The sequence below is a fragment of the Podarcis raffonei genome, chromosome 15 (assembly GCF_027172205.1).
Source record: "Podarcis raffonei isolate rPodRaf1 chromosome 15, rPodRaf1.pri, whole genome shotgun sequence".
NCBI classification, from domain to species: Eukaryota; Metazoa; Chordata; class Lepidosauria; order Squamata; family Lacertidae; genus Podarcis; species Podarcis raffonei.
In genome coordinates, this window is record NC_070616.1 from 42,143,900 (window position 1) to 42,168,682 (window position 24,783).

The 24,783-nt window shown below is 44.2% G+C and overlaps 1 protein-coding gene across 1 annotated transcript; it reads left to right on the plus strand.

Moving 5' to 3' along the window:
• The first annotated feature begins 1,515 nt into the window (after positions 1–1,515).
• On the plus strand, positions 1,516–24,373 carry STC1 (stanniocalcin 1). The gene is made up of 4 exons (XM_053367849.1): positions 1,516–1,803; positions 8,247–8,389; positions 11,877–12,088; positions 23,270–24,373. The coding sequence occupies exons 1-4, from the start codon at positions 1,686–1,688 to the stop codon at positions 23,538–23,540; spliced, it is 744 nt and encodes a 247-aa protein (XP_053223824.1). The 5' UTR covers positions 1,516–1,685; the 3' UTR covers positions 23,541–24,373.
• Positions 24,374–24,783: the final 410 nt, after the last annotated feature.

The following is a 24,783-nucleotide window of genomic DNA, read 5'->3' on the forward strand; positions in this document are numbered from 1 at the left end:
TTGATTTTGTGAGTTTTGTTCAAGTCTTGGCACTGCTATGGCAATTCTCTCTGGAAATGCGCTGCCACCGCACACAACTGTTTGGGGCAGCCTAGACGTAAGAGCTGTAATGTGTACAGCAGGTTCCCTGCTTGATGACTGCAAAAATCAAGGAATGGTTTAATGGGCCATCACAGGTAGCACACACTGCAGAGAGAACTTCCATATCACTGCAGAGAAAATGATTTTCAGTGTACAGACATTCCACCATCAGTCATCAAGGGTTGCTGGTTCATACATGCGTGTTCCTCAGCTGATCACTGCAGTATCAAGCAATCATCTGTATGTGTGGAACTGATGGAACATCACAGATCGAACTTTTGCAGCTCCTCAAGTGCAATGGAATCAGCCCACACAATCCACTGACATCAATCTGATGCATGCATGGAAAGCTGTATCACATTGTTTGTTCATCTGGCCCAGGTGTGGGGAACTTTTGACCCTGAACTTCAACTCCCATCATGCCTAGCCTTAGGTCACACTTCCTAGGGCTAATGGGAGTTCTATTTCAAAAACATCTAGTGGAGATGTTGGGGGATTGAATAGGGACAGCGTATTGCAGTGTATATGATACACTTTGGACACTTGTCTGAAGCATTATACATAGGAAGCTGCCTATATAGGAAGCTAGGACCAGAACCACAGCAAAGTGGTGCGACCCACCCCTAAGTCGGACAGCTGCTCCAGAGGATACCATGGTTGATGGTATTGAAAGCTGCTGAATCATTGAGGAGAATTAACAGGGACACATTTCCCCCGTCACAGAGGTCATCACACAGGGTGCCCAAAGCAGTTTATGTGCCAACACCAGCCCTTAATGGATCTAGAAAATCAGTTTCCTCCAAGAGTGCCTGAATCTGGTCCACAACTACCTTGCCCAAGAAGGGAAGACTGACAAGTGTGGTGAGTGGTAAGAGTGTTGAACTAGGAGCTGGGAGATGAGGGTTCAGATTCCCATTGGACCATGTTGCTCACTGGGTGACGCTGGGTCCCAGCTGCTGTCTCTCGGCCTCACCTCCCTCATTGTTTGTGAGGATAATATTGGAGGGGGGAGAGACCCATGTGCCCCACCTTCAGGAAAGGTGAGATGGAAATGGAGCCACAAGGTAGTTTACTGTTGTTATGAATTTGTTGGTCTTTAGAGCCACTCAGTTCATAGCATGCAGCTTGAGTTAAATTCTTCCCCCAACCACCCCATCAAATGAAAATTCATGCTCCTTCTTTTCTTTTGGTTAATATTGCTCTTTGGCAGGTTCTTTTAATGGGCTGGAAAAAATTCTTCCTACGAAGTTCCAGGCTTCCTGTGCTTGAATGAGCACAGCTCCCCATTGGCTGCCCACCGCGTCTCCTGATTGGCTCTTGAACTTGGAGGTAGGGGTGGGGAGGGGGAAGGAACCTCTCAGGGTGGCTATAAAAACTCCAGGTTGGTCACCTGCAGCGAGGAGGAGGAAGGGGAGTCCAAGGGGCGACGGAGAGCAGCGGCTTTGACGGACTCGGCGCGTCAGTCTATCGGTTGCTCCTTTCTCAAGCCCCGTCCGCTGCCGCGCGCTCTGCTGCGTCCGGCTCCGCGTCTTCGCTCCAGCTCGAGAGGGGGCCAGAAAGCGAGAGAAGCCCGAAGCGAGAACTTAGCGGAAACTTAGCAGAGAATGCTCCGAAAGTCGGCGCTCCTGCTGCTGCTGGCGGCCGCTGCTGCTGCGACTTACGAAGTGGAGCAGAATGACTCCTTCAGCCCCAGGAAGGCCAGGCTGGCCGCGCAAAATTCAGGTACCCTCTTTCTCCTTTGCAGGCAGGAGCCCGTGCAGACAGCTATTGCGGCTCACTTTGGCCGCAAACGCAGGCGGGAAGTTCTCCTGCGCAAGCCGCTGCCCCACTGAAAGAAAGGACGGGAGCTGTGTGCAGGAGAGGAGCTTGCGCAGGAGAACTTTACGCTGCGTTAATATGCCTCCTGCTTCTCTCTCTCTTTCTGCCGCTGTTCCACAGCCGAATGAATGGGAGGAGAGCGCTCGCTCGTTTCAGCAGCTGGTGTAGTGATCCTAAATGCGGGGTAGTGTTCGAGGTGGTTCACACTGCGCCGTCCGCTTCAGCCACAGCGGAGACCTCCAGTCTTCTTGGAGAACTGAACTGAAGCAGAATGGTTCACCCATCTCCAAGTTAAGCACCATTCCCTAGCGAACACTTCATGCCTCTGATGAATTGCGCCCCGCCCCCAAAACAGCTTCTGCTAGAATTAAATTGGTTGGTCTTCAAGGTGCCCCGAGACTTTTCGTGATGTTGCTGCAGCAGATTAACAGAGCTAACCTACTACTCTGGAAATAGAAAGATGGTGTGTGGCTGTGTATGCACAATATACTTAAGGCGTTCTCCCTGCCCTCCCCCCGAAAAAAGAATCCTGAGAACCGTAGTTTGTTCGGGGTACTGGGAACTGTAGCTCTGTGAGGGGAAAACGACAGTTCCTAGGATTCTTTGGGGGTGATGTGCTTTGCATGTGTTCTAAGTGGATGGTGTGGATGGAGCCTTAATAGCTGTACCGGGAACAGAGTACCCCATGTAAGTACCTACATCTGAAAATCTACACCTTCCCTTTCTGGCTTCTAACTTTTAATTCTCCCTTGCTCTACAGTCAAATCAGGAATTCTCATGTTGCATGTTACCAATACACAGTCTTAAAACAAGTTAGTTCCATTTGAGAAATGGGCTGTATATGTTTTGCTGACTTACCTAAAGCTAAACACTTTTGAAAAGGCTAAGTTGTTGGCTGCTGCTTATGCTTCCAGCGCTGGCAGGCATCACTTGCACCCATTTAAAATAAAGACATTTATACTCCTCTGATTTGACACTTGCCAAGAGAGGCTGCTATTTCAGATCTGCAAGACACTGCAGCACAGTTCTAGGGTATTTGTTCAATTTCCTTTTGTACTTGGTTGCTATAGAAACAAAGGGTCTCAGTTATTCCACTGTGCCTAAAACAATAAGAGCCCTAATACATATTAAACATGCTAAGTGCCAAGTTATAACCTGAATCTATGGAAACATATTGTTATAAAATGAGTTGTTTCATTCATTCATTCATTCATTCATTCATTAAATTTCTATGCCACCCTTCATCCAAAGATCACAGGGCAGTTTGCAATATAAAAACACAAAAATGCAAAACTTAGTAACAAATAATAACCCCCACCCCCACACACAGGGTATTTATTTCTGAGGATAGTTAGGGATGGTTTGCAGAGAGCTTTGTCTTATCAAATAGTTCTTTTTCCTTGCATATAAGTTAGCATTGAAACATGCAGTGCTCTCATTTAAAAGGTACACACGGCAAGATGCTACACTTGACTAGAAATTAACAAGCTTTTTCACTAGGTTTCTAGAACTACTGTCTAAAATCCTCTGCTTCCCTGAGAAATAGCATCCCAATTTTTTAAAAGTCCTGGTTTGCACGTCATTCCTAACATATGAAACATGATCAGGCAAAAAGTAACAGATCTCCCTTTGCATGACTGAGTAGAAATTCAGCTTGGAGAAAAATGTTACACCAATTTACCTGCAGGCAGGGGAGAAATCTGGTGGATTGTCAGCCAGCTTCTGGAAGAAAATTGTCCTGCTGACATATTTAAATAGTTCAGCCTTGTGCACAAACTCTGGCGGTTCTTCCTAAGTTCTTTATGCTGCTCTGCTCACCTCCATGAGCTTAACTACTGGGCTTTAACTACATTTACTGCATTACTCTGCTAATTTTCCATCAAGGAGCTCAAGGGGATTACATGATTTTCTCCCTGTACATTCCATCTAATCCCCTTCAACAACCCTGTACGGGAGGTTATGCCCAGAAATGACTAGCCCAAGGTCACTAAGTCAGTTGTATGGCTGAGTAGAGATTTAAAGCTGGGGTCACCTCAATCTTAGTCTGACACTTCAACCATTTCACCACCATGACTGTCTGCAAAATCTTAACTGGAGCCTCACACTCAACTTAGTGGGATTAGAAAGCCTGTATTAGTGACAGCTTTTGAAACTGGAGTTGAAAGATAAAGAAACGTTTGTCCAAAATGCTTACAGTGATAAGGTAAGGTTAGACTCTGGGTTTATGGGCCCCCTTCAAATGAGAATTTAAATAATAATTACTATCAAATGTGGCAAGCCAGCTTGCTGCATCTGGAAGCCCTGTGCTCATCCCATCAAATGGGGCCCTGCCTTTTTGTTTCAAAGTCCTTTCCTGATGGCACCATTGGGTCCTTATTTAAGCAGACGGACATGTTCGCAGTGCATCCATTCAAACATCCAACATGATTTGGAAGCGTCAGATCCTGCTGCTTCAGCAACTTCTCTACGTGGCTGATGAAGGTATGAGCCATTGTGCTGGTCCACTGCTCTTGGCCACTGAGCATCCTAAGGCAATGGTAATTTGCCTCTTTCTACAGTATATACTCACCCCATGCTTCTTCCAGCTGTGCACTTCAACACTCAGCTGCCAATTCCATGACACCTCCACATAGAAAGCAAACAACGCAATGAGTGTAGAATGCATTATCTATTTTTAAATGTAAGGGACTGCAGTTTCCTATATTTAAACTGTTTTAGTGTGTCACACCAGAAGCACGGGATGTTCAATTTTGGAACAGAAAGGATAGTTGTGCAAATTGACCCCCTTCTGTAGTGATTCTTTAGGCTAAGTTATAAAGTTTATACCATAATACAGCTGTTTTAGATGGGAGGTTTGGGGCATCATTAAGGGTGACTGAATTTAAAGCAGGTAGAAATGTCCAATGGGGCATCATCCATTAGGAAGTTCTCCTGAACAAAAATAGACAAATCCTTCCCACCCCACTAAAAGATGAGCACTAAAGGGTCAGAAAACATAACACTACCTGCTCAGTTAGCAACTGGAAGCCTGGGTAAGTAAGAATCATAGACTCTTCGGGTTGGAAGGGACTCAAGGGACCCCCTGCAATACAGGAAATGTTTCAGCCTGGTGCCCAAAAGCAAGCAATGGTGGCACCATGTGTCCTTCTCTGGGGAGAGCATTCACATCAAGATAAGTCTGGGTCCAACATATGCAAAGTAGCTCCTCTCCCTACATGAACCCCCTTGCTCATTAAGGTTAGTGACAAAGGCCCCTCGGAGCACCAGCCCATTCTTGGCAAGGTGAGGAATGAGGCCACAGTTCCTCCAGAATTACCTTCAAGTGATGCCCAAGACTTTGTGTCGGTGCATGCTTTCAGGAGGTGAGTTAAGGTGCCTTCTTTTATTCTGGAATGCTTGTAGTGTTCTGTAAGAGTTGGAATGCCATCAGGTGTGGCTTAGGTTCTGTGATGGTTTTTATTTTATTTTTCTATGCATCTCAGAGGTAATCCTGGTTTTTACAAAGAGCTGGGTGATGATTTATTACTTACACCCCCTGCCCATCCAACCAGGTTGCCCTAGTCAGGATATACATATTTGTTAGTACTTAACAGCCCCCAAATGGAGGAGAAATTAACTTCAGTTTACATATGAAGGCAAAGCTACCCAGTACTTACTTTCCGAAACATTATTCAAACTAGAGCACAGCCATCCTTCAGAATTTGCACTTCTCCAAATTTTGCAATGCAGTTCTCCAGCATGTAACGTGCATGAGAATGTACCTAATACAGTGTGCATATAAATGTATATATTGGTGGAAATTGCTTTGCAAACTGAATTTATTAAGCAAAATCATGTCTAAAATATGCATAGGGAAACTTGGCACAAGAAATACTGACTAATTTCAAACTGATGTGTAAATGTGGAGAACTGAAGTCAAGGTTGGAAAAATGAGAAACCAAAATTAGCACAGTCATGCATTGCTACCCAGAAACAGAAGAGGGACAGCACAGCACTGTAGCATGGGTTCAGAGACTCTTTTCCAATCAAGCATTCCATAGAAACATGCCCATTATGTATCCATTGCAGCCACACCTTTAGTCTGTAAAATGCTAGGTATTCCTCTGCGCCTCTTGGCATCCTATCCTTGAAAAGTTTACTGACTTGCCACCCAGAATTTTAGCAATAATTCAAAAATGCTTTTTCTACAAATAATCTCTCCCTTGTCTGTATGTTGACTTGGAATGGGAAATTACCATTTTCCTATACATGCAGAAACACACTCACGCTACATAATCAGAGTTTAAAAATTGGAATGAAGTTGGAAGCCAACAGTCCCATTCATGTCTACTCAAATGCAAGCCCTCAGTGAGCATAATGGTCATGTGTGTCTTTTTAACTGATGAAGCCCATAGTTCATAAACTCAGCCCAAAACTCATTGAGTGGCCTTAAGCAAGCCATTATAGAATGATAAGGAGTAAGGAATGGGATCTGGCAGGCAGGTAAGCATGATCCTTGTATCCCCACCCCCTTCATGCCAAGCTTGACAGGGAGTGGGGTCACCTATTTGTCAACCACATTGTGTCACATTGACCTCTATTTTTGACTGCAGGGGTTGAAATCAAACTGCAGGCAAAGGCACAGTGCTATTTAAGCCCTGGTGGTCAACTGGTAAGCAGTGCTGGCAAACCCCATTTTGGTGCAGTTGAGTCTTTACTCACCCCACATGTATGACATCAGATCTAGGGCAGGTAGGTGTGGCTTGGGCAAATGAGGAGGCCTGGCAAGGCCTTATTAGGCCTGTGGGGTGGCATTTCCCCACTCCTGACTTAAGGATTTGTGATGGTTGCATTGGAGTGAGAGCCTGCGTGGGCTAAAGTGTCCTTTGGCACCTCCTTTCTCAGAATTGTCATCATACGCTGCCCCTTTTCCTGGCTGCTTCTCATGGAGAGGTGAGACAGCGACACCCACTCAAGCAGCTCAGCTGGAATGAACTGCCACTTGGCTGCTCATCCACCCCATAATTGTCTTGCAGTGGCCATGACAACCCAACTTTGCCTTTTCCCTCCTCCCTACCTGTCTGTCTTTGCATTGCAATGGCTGCTAAACTGTGAACTGTTAAAATAAAATGTGACGCTTCTTAGGTGCATTGGCAGTAAGCTGATATATCAAACTAGCAATGTCTGGAATTAGCACTTTGGGAAGGGTGTTTCTGTACATACTAACCATTTTGAATGTGCAGTTGTAATAGCCCCAAAGTCTGACATCCATTGCTTGTTGGAGACTGTGTCGCATTGCAGGACTGTAACTATGTGCTTGTTTCTTCCTGCTTTGTAAAATTGGGTTACATTGCTACAAACAGTGGACTTGTGCTATGGTTCTTGTTGCAATAAAAATGTTTTGCTATGTTAATAGTGACACACACAAACACAAACACACAAACTCCTCTCCACCATTCTCACTATGGCACTAGTGTGGAAGGGTGAGATGGGAAGGTTCATCTAATGCAGCCTTTTCCAGCTTGGTTGAACTACATCAGGCATGACCAAACTTGGCCCTCCAGATGTTTTGGGACTACAATTCCCATCATCCCTGACCACTGGACCTGTTAGCTAGGGGTGATGGGAGTTGTAGTCTCAAAGCATCTGGAGGGCCAAGTTTGGCCAAGCCTGAACTAAAGTTTCCATCATCCCTGACTGGTGGGCTGACTGGGGCTTGTAGTCCAAGACAGCTGGAGGGTACCAGTTTGGGAGTGACAAATCAAATGTTTATAAAGTGGCATCATAACTGGGGTGGAGGCTTCTCGGCTTGGTTTGTAAAATGAAAGCACCAGAAACTTTTGTTTTCTTGGCAGTCATGCTTTCCAGTTTGGAGTCCCTAAAACCAGTGGTGCTATGAGGGCTGGACTTCAGGGCAGAAATCCACTTCACCAAAATGAACAGGAGGACCCCCAAATACAGCATGTCTGACTTACTCTGTTTGTGATGAATAGGCAACAGTGCCTTCAGGAACTTAGTTTAGTGCCTGCCACCTGTGGTTCAACTGTCCAATTATGCACTAAGACTTTCTGGGATGGTGTCCTCCTGGTGTATTTCACACACAAAAAAGGCTTGATGCAGAAAATGTACTCTCCAAGGTGCTGGAAGCTGACTCTTGCAGCAGAAATGCATTTGAGGTGTGGTGGCTTAGCTGTGGGTGCTTGTTAAAGGTGATGTGTAGAATATGCACACTCCAAGAGGAAAGCAATGACTTAACAATTGCTGGCAAATGCCTTCAATTGAGTTGAAAGCTGCTATGGAAACATGAGGTATGGCAGAAGTCTGTATTAAGATGGACTCTCCTTCTCTCTACCCCTTCTCTTTTGCAGCGGATGTGGTGCGGTGTTTAAATAGTGCCCTCCAAGTAGGGTGTGGTGCTTTTGCCTGCCTGGAAAATTCCACATGTGACACAGGTGGCATGTATGACATCTGCAAATCCTTTCTCTACAGTGCAGCTAAATTTGACACTCAGGTACAGTATCAGCCTAACCCCTTTTCCCTTGCAGCTTCCTTGCTGATGGGTAGGGGGAGAAGGGCCAGGGCTCCATGGTGGTGCAATGTTTTCCTTGCAAAAGGCATATCCACTTAGAGATAGGAAAGTCTCCTGTCTGAAACCCTTGAGAGTCTCTGCTAGTCAGTGCAGATCAGTGGGTGAACAGCTGGTCCTCCAGATGTTGTTGGACTCCAGCTCCTATCAGCCTCATCCAATATAGTCAATGTTCAGGGATGGTGGGAGTTGTAGCCCAGCAACAGCTGAAAGGCCACTGGTTCCCCTTGGTGTAGGTGCTATTGAGCTATATGAGCCAGGGGTCTGAGTAGGAGGCAGCTTTCTTTGACTCATATGCCCAGGGGTGAGACGCTGCTGCAACCAATACTATTGTATTGTACATAAGTTCTCAGAATTCACCTAGTTTCATATAGTGCAACTGATGGAGAGTGGACTTGGCTTGGCTGAGACAGCCTTACAGGCCAATCAGGGAGGCCTCAGTGGCCTAAACTGGCTTTTGGGCTGGAGCTTCCCAACCCCTGTCTTACAACAACTGCAGATATCAAATGCAATCTTAAAAAGAAGCATTCTCTTATTCCACAGAAGGAAATGCTTCTTCTAAGATGCTGGTTGCTGTGATGCATGTGTGTATCCTCTTAAAATGAAGTGTCTTGTTTTCTTTAAAACAGGGATAGTGAAACCTTTGGCCCTCTAGATGATGTTGGTGTCAACTTCCCTTGGCCTCAGCCAACATGGCCCACTACTGGGGATACATAAATAATTTTATTTGTATATGGCCCATTTTGTTCTTAAGCCTGGTGGAGTCCCAGCTATTTGAGCAAATAAGGGTTGTAGCTCACTGGCAGATAACTTCCCAAAAGTCCAAGGTTCCGTCCCTGTTATCTCCAGGTAGACCTAGGGAAGACTCCAGCCTGAAGTTCTGGAAGGCCACTGCTGGTCAGTTATCAATGATACTGAGCTGCAACAAAGCTGCTGGTTGCATGAAGAGCTTCTGAATTGTCCTTTGTCCCTTAAGCACCTATATTTTAAGTAGCTGCTTTATTTGCTGCAAATATGTGATAACTTGTACCCAGAGACAGTTTATTCAGTTGTTGTTGTTTTTTAAAAAAATTATTAACACAGCGGATACATTCAAGTGGTGGGTTGGAACTAGGGGTCCGTTCTATGACAGTACATTTTCCACTCACTGTGTGTGAAGGCTTGGCAGAGGATGTCTTGTGGGGTGGAGAATCAAGCTTCCCTTTCAAGAGGAAACAAATGTTCTTTTCACACAGCCACTCCTACTGTGGGAGCTGGCAGGGAGATGTGCAGTGCCAGATCAGCCTGACATGACTTGCGACTTCTATTTCCCAGGAGGCTAGGAAGTAGAAACTTGGCACCTAACCCACCAAGTGTAGAGCCCTGGCCATTCCTACCATTGGACAAGGTGGAGTGGCTTTCCTTAGGCTGGAGATTTTAAGATGCCAGTAAATAAGAACAGCAACTGGCAAATTTTAAAGTTCATTATTATAGGGTGTGGGTGTGTTTGTTTTTTACTAACGGTGGATTTATTTTTCATTTATTTATTTTTTGCTTTAAGCATCACTGAGTAGCAGAGTACCTAAAGTAGGGACCATGGCAGGAGACTATGGCCTACCAGATATTGTTGGATTTCATTGCCACCCGCCACCCCAGAAAAAGTCAGCTTGGCCAGTGGTCAGGGCTGATGGGAGCCGTAGACTAGCAATGCTTAGAGAGCTGCAGGCTTTCTTGCCATCCCAGTCAGATGGGATTTCATATGCAAAGCATCTATATCTGCGGGGTAGAAGATTACTGAAGGGGGATGCCTTTGGAACTTGCATAGCCCCTATTCTGAAACAGCTGTTTTGGCTGCCAGTTCCTTTCCTTGAGGTGTTTAAAGTCTTAAAAGGTCCCAACTTTCGGAGAGACTGCCTCATTCCTTTCAGGTGATATGATCAGCTGAAGTGGGGGGCTCTCTTGGTAACTCCTCCACCCTCAGACATTCACGGGGGGGGGGGGTGAAGTCCAGGAGAGGGCCTTCTCTGTGGCAGCCCCTAAGTTGTGGAACTCCCTCCTCACAGAGATGGGTGTGGCACCATCATTATACAGTTTTCATTGTATGCTTAAGGCATCTCGCTTTACCCTGACCTTGGACACCTGCTGGTGTGTGTTCTCAGCATGCATCCTATTCCTATGACCATTTTAACTGCTTTTAATATTTACTTTTAAATTGTTGTAACCTACCCTGGAACTTGCTGATAAATGGCAGGTAAAAAAATTAACAAAAAGATCAAAATGTAGGAAGCCACTTACACTAATTTTGCTTCAATGGTGTGGTCTTTTCTTTTTGCAGGCAATCCCCAATTTGTGTGTGGGTTGCAATTCTGGGCCCCCATGTGGGTCAGCGGAGTGTGTGTAAGCCTGCCCCACCCCATTATGCCTTGTTACGTCCCCACCCTACTGCACCCCCTCTTCTGCTAGTCCCTAAAAAGCACAAGTCTGGGAGTTTTTCCACTTGTCCCAGGCTTTCTAGGCACAGGTCTGAGTGGTTTTGCCTTTCCCTTTCTGCTTTCTCCCAGGAAACCCGCGATTTAGTGCTAAATCATAACAAACAGCAACCCACAAAAGAAACCCAATTGCTGTTTGTTCCGATTCCATGCTAAACTGCAGGCTTTGCCAGAGGAAAATGGAAGTGTACATGAGCCCTCAGTGTTGTCAAGTAAGCTTTGTATGTACTGAAGCTTTAGTTGCAGTTACCGATATACATGCTAAGGGTGAATTTGGTTTTCTGAATTCTCCTTAAGTAGCCAAAACAGCACCACCCATGAACAGCAGGCTTAGGGAAAAACGCAAGTTGGCAAAAGTACATTTTTTAAAAAAAATATATAGGGCGAACCAAAAAGGGGGGAGAACTAGTGAATTTGGGAGGAGAACAGGAGGGGAATGGAGTATCTTGGGAGAAGGCATTGCTGGGTGTCTAGAATGCTGAAATGGAGTCATCCCCACTGGCAGGGGTAGAGGAGAAGTTCAGTCTAGTTTGCATTTAAAGGCAAATCTACCTAACTTTTACTTCCCAAAATAAAATGCAAACAGAAACTCTGCTGTAATTTTAAAATTACCACTTCTCTGAATTTTGCAATGCAGTTCTCCAGGAAAGCAATATGTGCAAAAATGCATATAGTTGTAAAAACAGACATATGTATATATAGGGAGAAATTAGCACTAAAATGCTTCTGAATTTTTATGAGAACTTAAAAAAACAAAACCTCTTGAACTGGAAATGTGGAGACCTGGAAAAATGAGAAACTAAAATCAACGTTCGCCCATTGCTAACTGAGGTTCCCACTTGAGGATCATTAATTACATGTGGCAAAAGCATAGTATATACAGTAAAGATTCATACTCCTGTTCTTTTAACCTGGTCACTTACACCCTAACAATCAATTGGCAGGGGAAAGCCTTTGTGAAGGAGAGCTTGAAGTGCATTGCAAACGGCATCACCTCGAAAGTGTTCCTTGCCATTCGGAGGTGCTCCACATTCCAGCGAATGATTTCTGAGGTGCAGGAGGAATGTTACAGCAAGCTGGACATCTGCGGCATTGCAAAAAAGAACCCAGAAGCAATCACAGAAGTCGTCCAGCTTCCAAACCACTTCTCAAACAGGTAGGCTTGTTTGTGCACTATAAAAGACATGAGTACACTTCTTGAAAAAGCATGTTCAAGTCATGGCCAGGGATGAGGGTTAACATAGCTGGGCACCTGCCACATCCCAGGGGTTCCGCTGGCAAGAGTGGACTTGCTTTAGCGGTTGGCTCACTAGTCGGTGCATTGCTCATAGACCCTCCAAAAGTTGGTGCTCACCCTGGTTCAAGTTGAGTTGATTGTGATGATAAAGTTTGGTGTGGAAAGAGGACCAGGTCCACCACTGGAACTCCTGAAGGGAAAGGCAAGATGCAAATGTCGTAATGAACTAAAGCTGTTCCACAATAAGTTGAAGGATGTTCAGTGGCAGAGCATCTGCTGTGTGTGCAGAGGCCCCAGGCTCAGCCCCCAGCATATCCAGGTAGGGCAAAGAAAAGTGCCTGTTCAGAAATGCTGTCAGTCAGAGTGAATGGCAGTGAGTTTTATCGACCGGTGTGGCTGTCATTCTGAAATGAAATGGCTGCAGCTCTTCACGGCTGTCTTGCTGACTTGGTGTAAGGCAATGTCCTGTGAGCTCATGGTCTTTATGTGATTGTCTTAATCCTGCTAAAATTGTGAGAATGTAGATAGGGAGGCAGCAATTTATGCAGTGGGGGGAGTAAGAAGCCACAGGGCCTCTTCCAACCTGCAGAGCTCAAGTGACTGAAGGGGGGGTAGTCCTTCATGCTGCTGGAAACAAAGCCAACAGAATTTCCCAGCTAGTAAATTGACACAAGTTTTCCTGAAGCAATCCTGCTTTCTCAGCTGTCCCCAGCAGAAGCTAAGCATGAACTAGATGGCACTGCAGTCAAACAGGAGGTCATTAAAAGGTCAGGGCACCTTTTCCGTGGTTAGTCTTGAATGGTATCTGAAATGGGAGAGAAAAGATTGGCATGTGGGTATGTGTACTAGGCTAAAACGTTTTTAAAAGACTCCTATTTCACAATTTGATCTCAAGCAAGGCCTTCTTTGCTGAACCGTTGCCTTGTATGATTTCAGGCCTGGCCGCTCTACTGTACTGTCTGCTTCAGGAAGGGGGAAGGCTTGTTCCCTTCACAAGTTATTTGTTTTAAAAACTTACAGCCCTTATTTTTATCATTGCTGATACCATGGTGGGGTGCAGCATAAAACTGCCATTAGCAAAGCTTAAATGGCAGCAGGGGCCTCTAAACATGGCACAGAAGTCTGAAACAGTCACTCATTTAGAAACCTGAAAGTCCTCGGACAGGGGTGAGGAACCTTTGGCCCTTCACATGAAGGGCCTTGACTGTTGAATGTACTGGTTGGGGTTGATGGGTGTTGGAGTCCAATAGCACCTGGAGAGCCCAAAGTTACTCACCTCTATCCTAGGTACACAGGTACATGTTTCCTTAATGCTGAAATGACAACAATGTCAGTTCCGTACACACCTGTACGGGGGCGGAAAAGATTCTCAGGCAAAAGGCTGCAGGCAAAAGCAGGTGGATCAACTAATATTCATTCTTGTACCCTTGTACAGCAGGCTAGTTTCTGCACAGAGAAGTCACACACCCTCTGTATCAGCCTTATCAGAGTCCAGGGGCACAATCCAGTCAGACAAACACTCAAGAAGGGTGTCAGGCAGGTCAAGTGCGGACTGTGACCTGGGGATAAGGGGCATGGCCCAGGATGAATTTCAATGGCCAGTAGAGAGGCCCAGAAGGCTACACCCCCCCGACCTGAGGTAGCCCACCCCCTGCTGTAAGGCAAGGGAGGGTAGTGTATGACTTTCTAGAGCATTGGTTCTCAACCTTGGGTCCCCAGATGTTTTGGCCTACAACTCCCATGATCCCTTGCTCACAGGACCAGTGGTCAGAGATGATGGGAGTTGTAGGCCAAAAACATCTGGGGACCCAAGGTTGAGGAAGGCTGTTCTAGAGGTTCCTAGCCTACAACTCCAATCTTCCCTGACCATAGGCTGTGCTGGCTAGGGCTGATGGAGTTGGAATCAGAGTCCAACAACCACGAAGAAGACTCTGTCCCATGTCATCATCAACCAAACCTGCTGATCAGAAAGCACAGGCAATTGGTTATAGCAGGGGCACTTCTTCAGGTATTCAGGCCCTAAACTATTTGGGACTTTAAAAGTAAGCAGAAACACCTTAAATTGAGCTTAGAAGTGGATGGGCAGCCAGGGCAGTTGTTTAAGGAATCAGTGTGATATCTCTCCTGGTGGTACCTGTCAAACCTCTGTCACGTGCTTTATTGACTCAGTGAAACTTCTGGGTTGTCTGCAGTGCATGGCAGTCATTCAAACAGTAGCTGACCACAGCATGGGCCACTGCAGCCCTGCCAGGAATATTTGTAGCTGGTGAACCAGCTGAAGCTTGGAAAGGACTCTCCTTGCCACTGAAGCCATCTGGTCCTCAAGCACCCTCAAACTATGTACCTATTCCTTCAAGGGAAGCACAGCCCTTTTTCCCATATCCAGGAATTGGTTTCTTGGACCTCATCCAGCCCATTAGCATATCAAAGCACCAATTCAGTACCTTTACTGCCTCACATGACTCAGATGACAATGTGAACTAGATATTGTTTGGCTGCAACTCCTGTAATTTCTGGCCTTTGACCATACTTCCTGTTGGGACTTTGAGTCCAACCACTCCAGAGGACCACAGGCTCACTGTCTCTGGCCTCCTCCAACTGGCAGCAGTTCTTCGGGGATCTGGGCAGCAGGATCTGCTACTACTACTCAACCAGTAGTGCTGTTAAGTAATATAAGACTCCAGGCTTAATGGTCTGTTGGAGAGAGCTTTAGATATATACTGTGGAAATATTTATAGTTTTCACTTGTTACTGATAAACCTCCCAGAGAACTTGTGTTAAGTCAGCGGGTGGTATGAAAGAAAATTGTAAATTGTAAGTAAATGAAGTAAACCTCTATTTTTCACCTACCTTCCCAAATGTGATAAGGGCAAATATTTGGGGTAGGGGGTGTCCTATTCTTCCACCACAAGCTCCTGCCCTCAAAGCACTGCTGTTTTAAGCCTTGTTGTCTTAGAACTTTTGGGGTGGAATTGAACCTGGGACCTCCTGCATGCAAGGCCGGTGCTCTGAGCTATGCATACCCTCCGTTTGGGGTGCATGCATAAGGTGAGTTGATAGGGTGTGCCAGTAAGTAAAGTGTATTGGCATAGCTAGAGGTGTAGATTATCGGTGAGAGGATTGAATGAGATGTCAGTCCTGTACCGAGGTAAACAAATTCTTAAATTCTGGGATTCATAGAAGTGGCAGAACTGGTTACACTTGCACAACCCAATTCACTCTGGTTTAGCTAGCTATGAAAGAAGGCAGGCAAAGACCTGCGGGGTTCAAAGGTTCTATGTCGTGTTGACCATGTGAACTTTTTTCCCTAGTTTTGGCAATTTCACCATGCATTCTCTACAGAGTTCTTAGCCATTCATAGGTCTGGGATTATAATCATTTTCTAAAAATTGAGACCCTATGGGTCAAACAGGCTATCACATTCATGGAATGCAAGCTATATCTGCAAAAGAGCAATCAGGAGCACCCACTAAAGTTAGGGAGAGCTCTGTTTAATGGCTAGATCTGCTCTGTCACATTACCCATCGCTTGGTAGTCTGCAGCTGGTTTTTAGAGCTGCAGTGCAAACTGACCCTCAGCCCCAGCCAGCAAGGTCATGGATGGTAGGACAACTTCATCAACAACATCTGGAGGGCCACAGGTTCCCCACTCCTGTCTTATATATGCAAGTATTATATATAGTTATTGCAAAGCTGTTACATTATATAGGTATTGGTTGCAAAAGACAGCTTTTAGGGGTGGCTTTTGTCTTATGGCTTGCTTCAAGTAAACAAATCATTCTGTCATTATCTTGATAATAAGCTGGAATAGCTCTTGCTCTGTCCAAATTATCTATTGCTCAAGAGCATTTGGGTGTTGGAATTCAGGGTCCTGTCTCCCTACCCATCACCTGTTCTCTAGTTCTTCTAAGAATGTTCCCTCAGAAGTTGCAAATAGCTTTCTCACTGTGGATCTTCATTTCACCATGGCTCTTGCTGTCTCATATTAATTTTATTCACAATTTAAGCTTTCCATTCTTTATATTGCAAACTGCCCTGTCATCCTCAACTGAAGGGCAATATATAAATTTAACAACAACAATAATACTTTTATTATTTATACCCCACCCATCTGACTGGGTTGCCCCAGCCACTCTGGGTGACTTCCAACAAATTTAAACACAGTAAGACACCAAACATTAAAAACTTCCCTATACAGGGCTGCCTTCAGATGTCTTCTAAGTATCAGTATCAAACTTCATTTCAGTCACAGACAAGCATAAGATAAAACATACGGATAAACTGAACACATAAGACTTAAACAGGTAAGGGATAAAAAACTAGTAGTTAAAAGATGATTATATCATACATAACTTAAAAAGATAAAAACAAGGACAAACTGTTAAGGGAGGGAGCATGAAGGAGCACAGGTCTTGCATTTTGGGCCTCGTTTGTGGCGCAAACCATCCTTCAACAAATATCCATCATGGCAGTGCAAAATCTAGCAACTGAGTAGCTAATCTGCATTTTCATCTTGACATGGCAGAGAGATATAAAATTGTTTTGTGCAACCTGGAAATTTATGTATCTTAGGCAAGATGAATCTAGATCTTTCCCATCATTTGCCACCTGATCCTTCTTAACTGAAAACGACAGGAATCAAGCCCTGGGCCTTTCGTGTGCAAAGCAAGTGTTTCGCCCCTGGCTGGGAGGGAGGGATGCTGCACTCCACCAGCATGTGGAGGGCTGCAGGGTCCCCATCACTGCTTTAAGGCTTTTTTGGAGTCACATGTGGTTTGCTTTGTCAGACTATTGAAAGTGAATCCAGGAGAAGCTGTTTTCAGTTTGGAAGTTGAATCCTTTTATCTGTCAAGCCATCAGGTTTTAGAATAGGGTCCTTTTCCAGCAAAGTATGTAGAAAATCGCCACAGTCTTTCTAGGGGATGAATCTCTCTCTTCAGTAATGGCATCTGGGAAATGAGCCCGAAACCCCATGCAAGAAATTCACCAAACACACCGCTGGACCCTTGGATAAAGAAACCATAGATTCCAGTAATCTGGATTCACTCCCAGAACCAGTATTTTTTTATTTATTATTTATTAAACTATTTCCTGCCTTAAGTATAAGGTGCCCAAATGTCAGGACCGGCTTAGGAGATTTTTCTCCAGGGGTGGAGAACACAAGACTTTCCAGATAATGCTGGACTACAACTCCCATCATCCCTGACCATTGGAACAAGAAGGGACAGAGCCTCCAAGCTGCTGTCAGCTAATGAAAGTCTCACCTTGGCGTGTACTCCTATTTCAAAGTCCATGTTTAAGCTGGAGCTGCCTGTGCAAAAAGTAATAGCAGGGGGGGAAACCCACATGCTGAATTCTTGATAGATCTTCTCCCTCTCTGAGAGGATCATTGGAATAGCAAGACTAAATGCATAGGACTACTCTATCATTTGTGGGGGTCACAGAACAAAGGAAAGCACAAAAGAATCATTGGGTGCAGATAACTATTAATTGTTAGCATTTCTGTGGTGCTTTCAGGTCCTCAAAGTGTTCATCAGGCCTTGATGGTAGGGGCAGAGGAGAAATTCAGTTCAGTACATGGTTAAAGGTGAATCCTTCAAAATTCACACTTATCTGAATTTTGAGATCTCCAACCAACTTTTGCAAAAATCCATATACTAGGATTGTGAATTAATAGTGGGGGGGGGTACTTGCAAGAATGTGTACATTAGTCAAAACTACATATAAAAATGTGTTTTAGGAGAAATTAACATAAATTTTCATGAGGACTTTGTAATTAAAAAAACACTGATGTGAAAATGTAGAGAAGTAAACTTAAGACTGGAGAACTGAGAGAAATCAAAACTGACAAATTCACCCATCCCTTGTGACTACTGAGCAAGGTGTTAAACTCAAGGTCCTCTTAAGCCACTGCACTGCATCAGCCTCTTATTGACTACGATTGAGTAAAATTTGGACTTCTGTCATCTGTTTCAGCTTCCAGCAGCCACTCCTCAGCTCAAAAATGCAGCCAGAGAATTCTTGAATTGACCAGTTGCATGAACTCTCAAGTGTTCTCTTGCATTTATTTCCTGTGTATGTAACTGAATGAAAAAGTCACATTGACCAGAGCATTAATTTCATTTAAAAGTTACTTTCTTTTTTTAGTTAATTCAGAATTGATTCATTCCATGCTTAAAAGAGGTTCTTAGTATCGTGTGTGAAAACCTCCTTTCTCTAAATGAAAGATGTCTTGCATTTCTGGAGCAGTTATTGTAGGGCAGGACAGAATAGTTCAGATTCTTAAAACTCCACTGTCTGGCTCTTTGGAAGCAGACTCCACGAGTTCCATGAAGCAGTTCCCCCCACCCCCCAGTGGCTGGAGTCTGCAGAGGTTGGGCTGGTGGGAGGAAAGATGATGCCCAAGATTAGCTTCACCAATGTGGTTCTGTCGTTCAGATGCATGGGACTGCCTCTTGGGAAACTGGCCCCTGTGTATTGCAGCCATGAACCAAACTGGATGTTGCCCTATTCATGCAACTAGCAACTGCAACAATAGCTTTCTTAAATCACGTTTGTCATTTATTGTATTTATTGCTCACCTTTTCACAAACTTCTGCAAACCAACTTACAAAAATGATACCAACATTAAAGCCAAATATGATCATTGAGCCTCCCTTCTCCCACACAGAGTGCAGATAGCAGGCATCTGGGACCAGATCTAAATCAGGACTTCACAAGGGGCAAAGGAGCAAAGCTGCTCTAAGGAGCACTGCCCCACCAACCTCAGCCAGCTCCCACCTGCCTTTCATCCAGCCCAGGGGGCTACAAAGCCTATCACCTTCCTCCTCCTCTTCCTCCTTTAGTCTGTGTTTTGCCCTTGCAGAAGTCAGCAGGGAGATGGATGGGGGCAAAGCCAGAATTAGTTAGCTCTGTCTATTAGTGCCTCCAGCTTCACCTGCCATTGGCTTCAACAGCTGTTGGTCTTCCTGCCTTGTGGCTTACTAATCCCAACGGGCCAGTCACCACCGCCTGTATGCCATGGTCCTGATGCGCCCTGCACCTGAAATTGCTTCTCAAAAAGGCATACATGAGGGTGGCACTGTGGTTGCTAATTGCATGGGTGGGGTTGTGTCTAGTTTGGCTCTGCATTTCAATGACAACTGCATGTAAGACATTCCTAGTTAGCTAGGTTCTAGGGAATGCAAAAGGCCACCTCATGAGAGCATTCTGCAGATGGGAAGCTATATTAGAAATGGCCCATTCTCTGAGAAAACTGGGCAGCGCCGGAGAATGGATGGAATCCTTTGAGGAACCAAGAGACCTTTGCATTGAGAAGCTAGTGTCATATAGTAGCTGAGAGCCTGAGTTGCGAACTCTGTTGCTAATTGCGGCACAAAGAGGGGGGGTTTCCATTGGGGTTGTGTCTGGGGTGCAAATGGTTAAACCTCCCCCTTCTGTGTCTTATGCTTGAAATGAAAATGGCCTTCCACCTAGGATTCATTAAAAAAAAATATCCTCTCACGTGGCTACAAGCCACACAATTATAGTGATGTGAGGGCTCAGCCGCACTTTTGTATGGACCCAAGCAGTTTTCCTGTGCTTCTTAGGTATGGGTCTGGGCAGTTTTGTGTTTGCCTTGCATCTTTTCCCTGGAAAACAAACGCTCTTTGCCACTGAATCGGAAGAAACATCAAACCCCCAGAAAAACTGATCACCTTTTGTTTGTTTTTTGGTTTTTTTATGAAATATTTATTAAGGTTTTACAAAAAACAGAAGTTTACAGAATAAAAAGAAAGCATAAAAAAGGAAGAGATAAGAAAAAATACAAAAAAATACAAAAATACATAGAGAAGAAAAAAAAATACAAGATACAAAAAGCAAATAGGTAAAAAAATTAAAAACAAATCCATTTTTTGATATTTTTAAGCTCATTTGCTTGTTTCCTTGACCTCCTCACACCTCCCCTTTTTGTATTCCCATTTACATAATCAATTCAGCAAATCCTTACCCTCTTTCATTTATCTTAACTCAATATCTTATATATTTATATATAGCTATATATTTTCATCCATTGTCAATCCATTTTTGCATATTCTTCTTAATTTTGTTGCTAATGCCACTTAATTTCAATCCAGCATCATTTTAACATTCATTAATTTTACAATATTTCTGCAAATAGTCTTTAAATTTCTTCCAATCTTCTTTTTTTTTTAGTTTTGAATATATTTATTAAGATTTTTGAATTTAATACAATACAAAAAAACATAAAGTCAAAAAAAGAACAAAAAGCAGAAAAAATTAAAAACACATAAAGTTCACAAAATCTATTTTCCAATAACATATTTCCCAGACCTCCTCATACCCCCCTTTCTTGTATTCCAATTCAAATTGTTAATTCAGCAAATCCTTATCCATAATTTTTAACCTATTTCTATGCTTAATTTAACATATTATTATTTTACTTTTTCTCTTTCATTCATTTCCTCAATTTATTTTTGCTAACCTTATTTTCCTTTAATTTAGTCCGTTTTAAAACAAACCAATTTTACCTTATCCAAACTTCAACATCAACACTTGTACCTCAATACACATTCTTAAAACATTCTTTCTAAAGTCGACCCAGATTCCCTTCCACGAATTTCCCAAATTTCATACACATTACCAAAACAAAATAAAAGTAAAAACACATTATAATTATGTACCCTTTGGATTCCCAAGCCCCACACCCCCCTTTCCCGGTTTCAGTCCCCCACAAATATCCACCGGTCTTAATCTAGTATTAGCCTGGAGACCTCACATCCGAGGCTCTTAATTCTCTCTCAATTCCTTTCTGCTGGTTTTTCTGATAGTCCTTAAAATTAAACACCAAATCTCGGAAAAGCTCTGGCCCTTCAGGATCCATATTTCTTCCAACCAGTCCTCCATACTTAAAGGTGGGGCCCAAATCTTGTTTCTTACTCCTTTCAAAACCAAATGTCCCCAAGGCTCCAACCTCCACCTTAAGCAAATTTGTAATCCTTAGGTCTTCAGATCTCCACATAAGGAAATCTCTCCTTTTTTCCATCTCCAATTCAGGCCAGATTTTCCACATAAAGTTCTTATTTTCCTTCATTGCCATCATGTCAAACCTCAAGTCCTCTTTCATCATCTGCAGAATTACAGTTCCTCCTTCCTTTTCTTCAGGGACAACATATGTCTCCTTCTCCAAGTTCTCAATGTTGTCAAGTTTCTCTTTCTGTTCAGTTGGATAAACTTCCTGATTCAAATCCTTATCAGGTTCCATGATATTGTTTACAGTTGAGTCCAGAGTTGTAACATTTATAGCCAAAACATCAATTTGGCCTTGTAACTTTCCCAAGAGAACAAAGACTCTGTCCAATAAATTTCTTCCAATCTTCTTCCACCAACTCTTCTCCCTGGTCTCGGATTCTGCCAGTCATTTCCGCCAATTCCATATAGTCCATCACCTTCATCTGCCACTCTTCCAGGGTGGGTAAATCTTGTGTCTTCCAATACTTTGCAATAAGTATTCTTGCTGCTGTTGTTGCATACATAAAGAAAGTTCTATCCTTCTTTGGCACCAATTGGCCAACTATGCCCAGGAGAAAGGCCTCTGGTTTCTTCAGGAAGGTATATTTAAATACCTTTTTCATTTCATTATAGATCATCTCCCAGAAAGCCTTAATCTTTGGGCACGTCCACCAAAGGTGAAAGAATGTACCTTCATTTTCTTTACATTTCCAACATTTATTATCGGGCAGATGATATATTTTTGCAAGCTTGACTGGTGTCATGTACCACCTGTATATCATTTTCATAATATTCTCTCTTAAGGCATTACATGCCGTAAAACTGATCACCTTTTGGTCCAATTCAGCCGTAAACGGTTGGTTTTCCTGGAGGGAAGTGGCAGGACAAGCGGAAGTGTGGGAGAGTCCTTAGTTAGGCTCTGATCAGTCCTGTTTTTCTAGAACAAGAGGAGCTGGAGCTCATCCTGAGCACCTCCTCTCTTCTCTTATTATGGCAATGATGCCCACCTGAGAGGTGTTAGAACTGAGTTCCGGCTGAAAAAAAAGCTCTGGCTCTGATACTGAAGTTTGTGGCAGGGTGCTTGTAAACATTTTATTGAAGGTCCTGTGTGAGTGGCTGGAGGATGGATGGTGGCTAACAGATTGAGGTTGAATCCTGACAAGACAGAAGTACTGTTTTTGGGGGACAGGGGTCAGGCAGGTGTGGGGGATTCCCTGGTCCTGAATGGGGCAACTGTACCCCTGAAGGACCAGGTGCGCAGCCTGGGAGTCATTTTGGACTTCCAGCTGTCCATGGAGGTGCAGGTCAATTCTGTGTCCAGGGCAGCTGTCTGCCAGCTCCATCTGGTACACAGGATGAGACCCTCTCTGCCCGTGGACTGTCTCGTCAGAGTGCTGCATGCTCTGGTTGTCTCCCGCTTAGACTACTACAATGCGCTCTTCGTGGGGCTACCTTTGAAGGTGACCCAGAAACTCCAACTATGCGGCAGCTAGACTGGTGACTAGGAGCAGCTGCCGAGACCACATAACACCAGTCTTGAAAGGCCTACATTGGTTCCCAGTACGTTTCGGAGCACAGTTAAAAGTGTTGGTGCTGACCTTTAAAGCCCCAAATGTCCTCGGTCCAGTATACCTAAAGGAGCATCTACACCCCCAATGTCCGGCCTGGACACTGAGGTCCAGTGCTGACGGCCTTCTGGTAGTTCTCTCACTGCAAGGAGCAAAATTACAGGGAACCAGGCAAAGGGCCTTCTAGGTAATGCCTCCTGCCCTGTGTAACACCCTCCCATCAGATGTCAAGGAAATAAACAACTATCTGACGTTTAGAAGACATCTGAAGGCAGCCCTGTTTAGGGAAGTTTTTAATGACTGATGTTTTAATGTATTTTTAATCTCCTGTTGAAAGCCGCCCAGAGTGACTGGGGAAACCCAGACAGACAGACAGGGTATAAGTAATATATGGTGGTGGTGGTGGTGATGATGAAATAATGCATATGAAGTTCTTTGGTGTGGTCCGAAATGCCGCACAAATGCTTTAATTGTATTGGTGGGAGGAAATATGAACAACTAACTGTCTGATCTTAACACAGGTATTACAACAAGCTCGTGAGAAGCTTACTGGAATGTGATGAAGAGACGGTGGCGACCATAAAGGACAGTTTGATGGCAAAAATCGGTCCGAACATGGCCAGCCTTTTCCACCTCCTGCAGACAGATCATTGTGCCCAAATCCATCCGAGAGCAGACTTCAGTCGGAGACGTATCACTGAGCCTCAGAAGCTAAAAATCTATTTCCGAAATCTGCGGGGGGAGGGGCCTGTTCAGTCCCACATGAAACGTTCTTCCTCAGAGAGTGTGTAACATTCCTTGAGAGGGTGGAAGTGTAGGGCAGCCTTCACCAACCTGGTTTCCCCCCAGATGTTTTGGACCTCAGCTCTTGGGTGTTATAGTTCAAAACAGCTGGAGAGCACTAATTTGGTGAAGGCTGGTGTAGGGAATCCAAGCTCTACCAAAGTAGGAAATTTACTTCTTCTTTTCCTTTAGCATTAATAAACACCAGAAATTTACTGTAATTGATTTTAAGGAACACTGAGCTAATCTACACATTCAAAACAAATAATGACATGTGGTATATTCCTCCTAGGACTGAGCTGCTTCATTGTGCAGATAGGAGAGTTGCAAATGTAATGCACAATTGCTTGTATCCACCAAAGTTCTCCTCAGTGTAGCCCCACTGAAATTAAGGTGTCCATTGATTTCAATGTGTCTGCTCTGGGTAGGACCAGCATAGGGTACAGCCTTTAGATTTAACACACTTAAAAACAACAACTAGCATATCTCAAAAAGCTGTTCTAGGACCATCTCCATTGACCCCTAGGCTTTTCATTGACAAGGGGTTGTGAATGTTCCCTGCTCATCTCTGCCAAGAAATACAATCCCCTTATCTGCATTTTGAAGTGGTATAGTCCCAGGAAATGTATCATATGTTTGAAATGAATGTATAGACCAGCCCCTGGAAAACAGGTGGGTTTTTGGGTGAGGGGTAGGGTATGGCGAGGATTTATTTTCTTTCGCTGTCTTCAGACAAGCTGTATGGACCTGGGATTTCTGGTTGGGGAGGGGATCCCTTAATTCCTGAAATGGAAATACCTTCTTTTCTTTCCACTCACCTTCCCATAAAGAAATCCAATGAATCTGGGCTTTTCTTGAAAGCAACGTTAACAGCACTTCTTCAGCAAACACCAAATTATCACTGTACTGTAGCTCAAATGCCATTGCAGTTTGTGCAGGGGGGGAATGAAGTCAACTGTTGAAGGCTAAATTCTGCTGAACTAAGTTGGCAGATAAATGGTGGCGAGTCAAATCTACAGCAGTTGCACAGTCTATAGAGGTCAGCTGGGAAGTCTCCTTATGAATGGTGCTGGCCAAGGCCAAGTAGGGTTGTCATATCTGGGCTTATAGTCTCAGTGTTGTGCTCTTAATTTTCTCAAGCTTGAAGATCCCTTAAATGCCTGATTTATACCAAAACTGAATTTTTTTGCACTGTGTTGACCCTAAAGCAAGAAAAGGGGGGCACCTGTGATCCTCCATAAGTTATTGGGTT

Bases quoted from the DNA above. Each gene is read 5' to 3' on its own strand.
- STC1 (XM_053367849.1), top strand. From the start codon at position 1,686: ATGCTCCGAAAGTCGGCGCTCCTGCTGCTGCTGGCGGCCGCTGCTGCT. The intron at 1,804-8,246 runs GTACCCTCTTTC...TCTCTTTTGCAG, and splicing joins GCTGGCCGCGCAAAATTCAG to CGGATGTGGTGCGGTGTTTA. The intron at 12,089-23,269 runs GTAGGCTTGTTT...ATCTTAACACAG, and splicing joins CCAAACCACTTCTCAAACAG to GTATTACAACAAGCTCGTGA.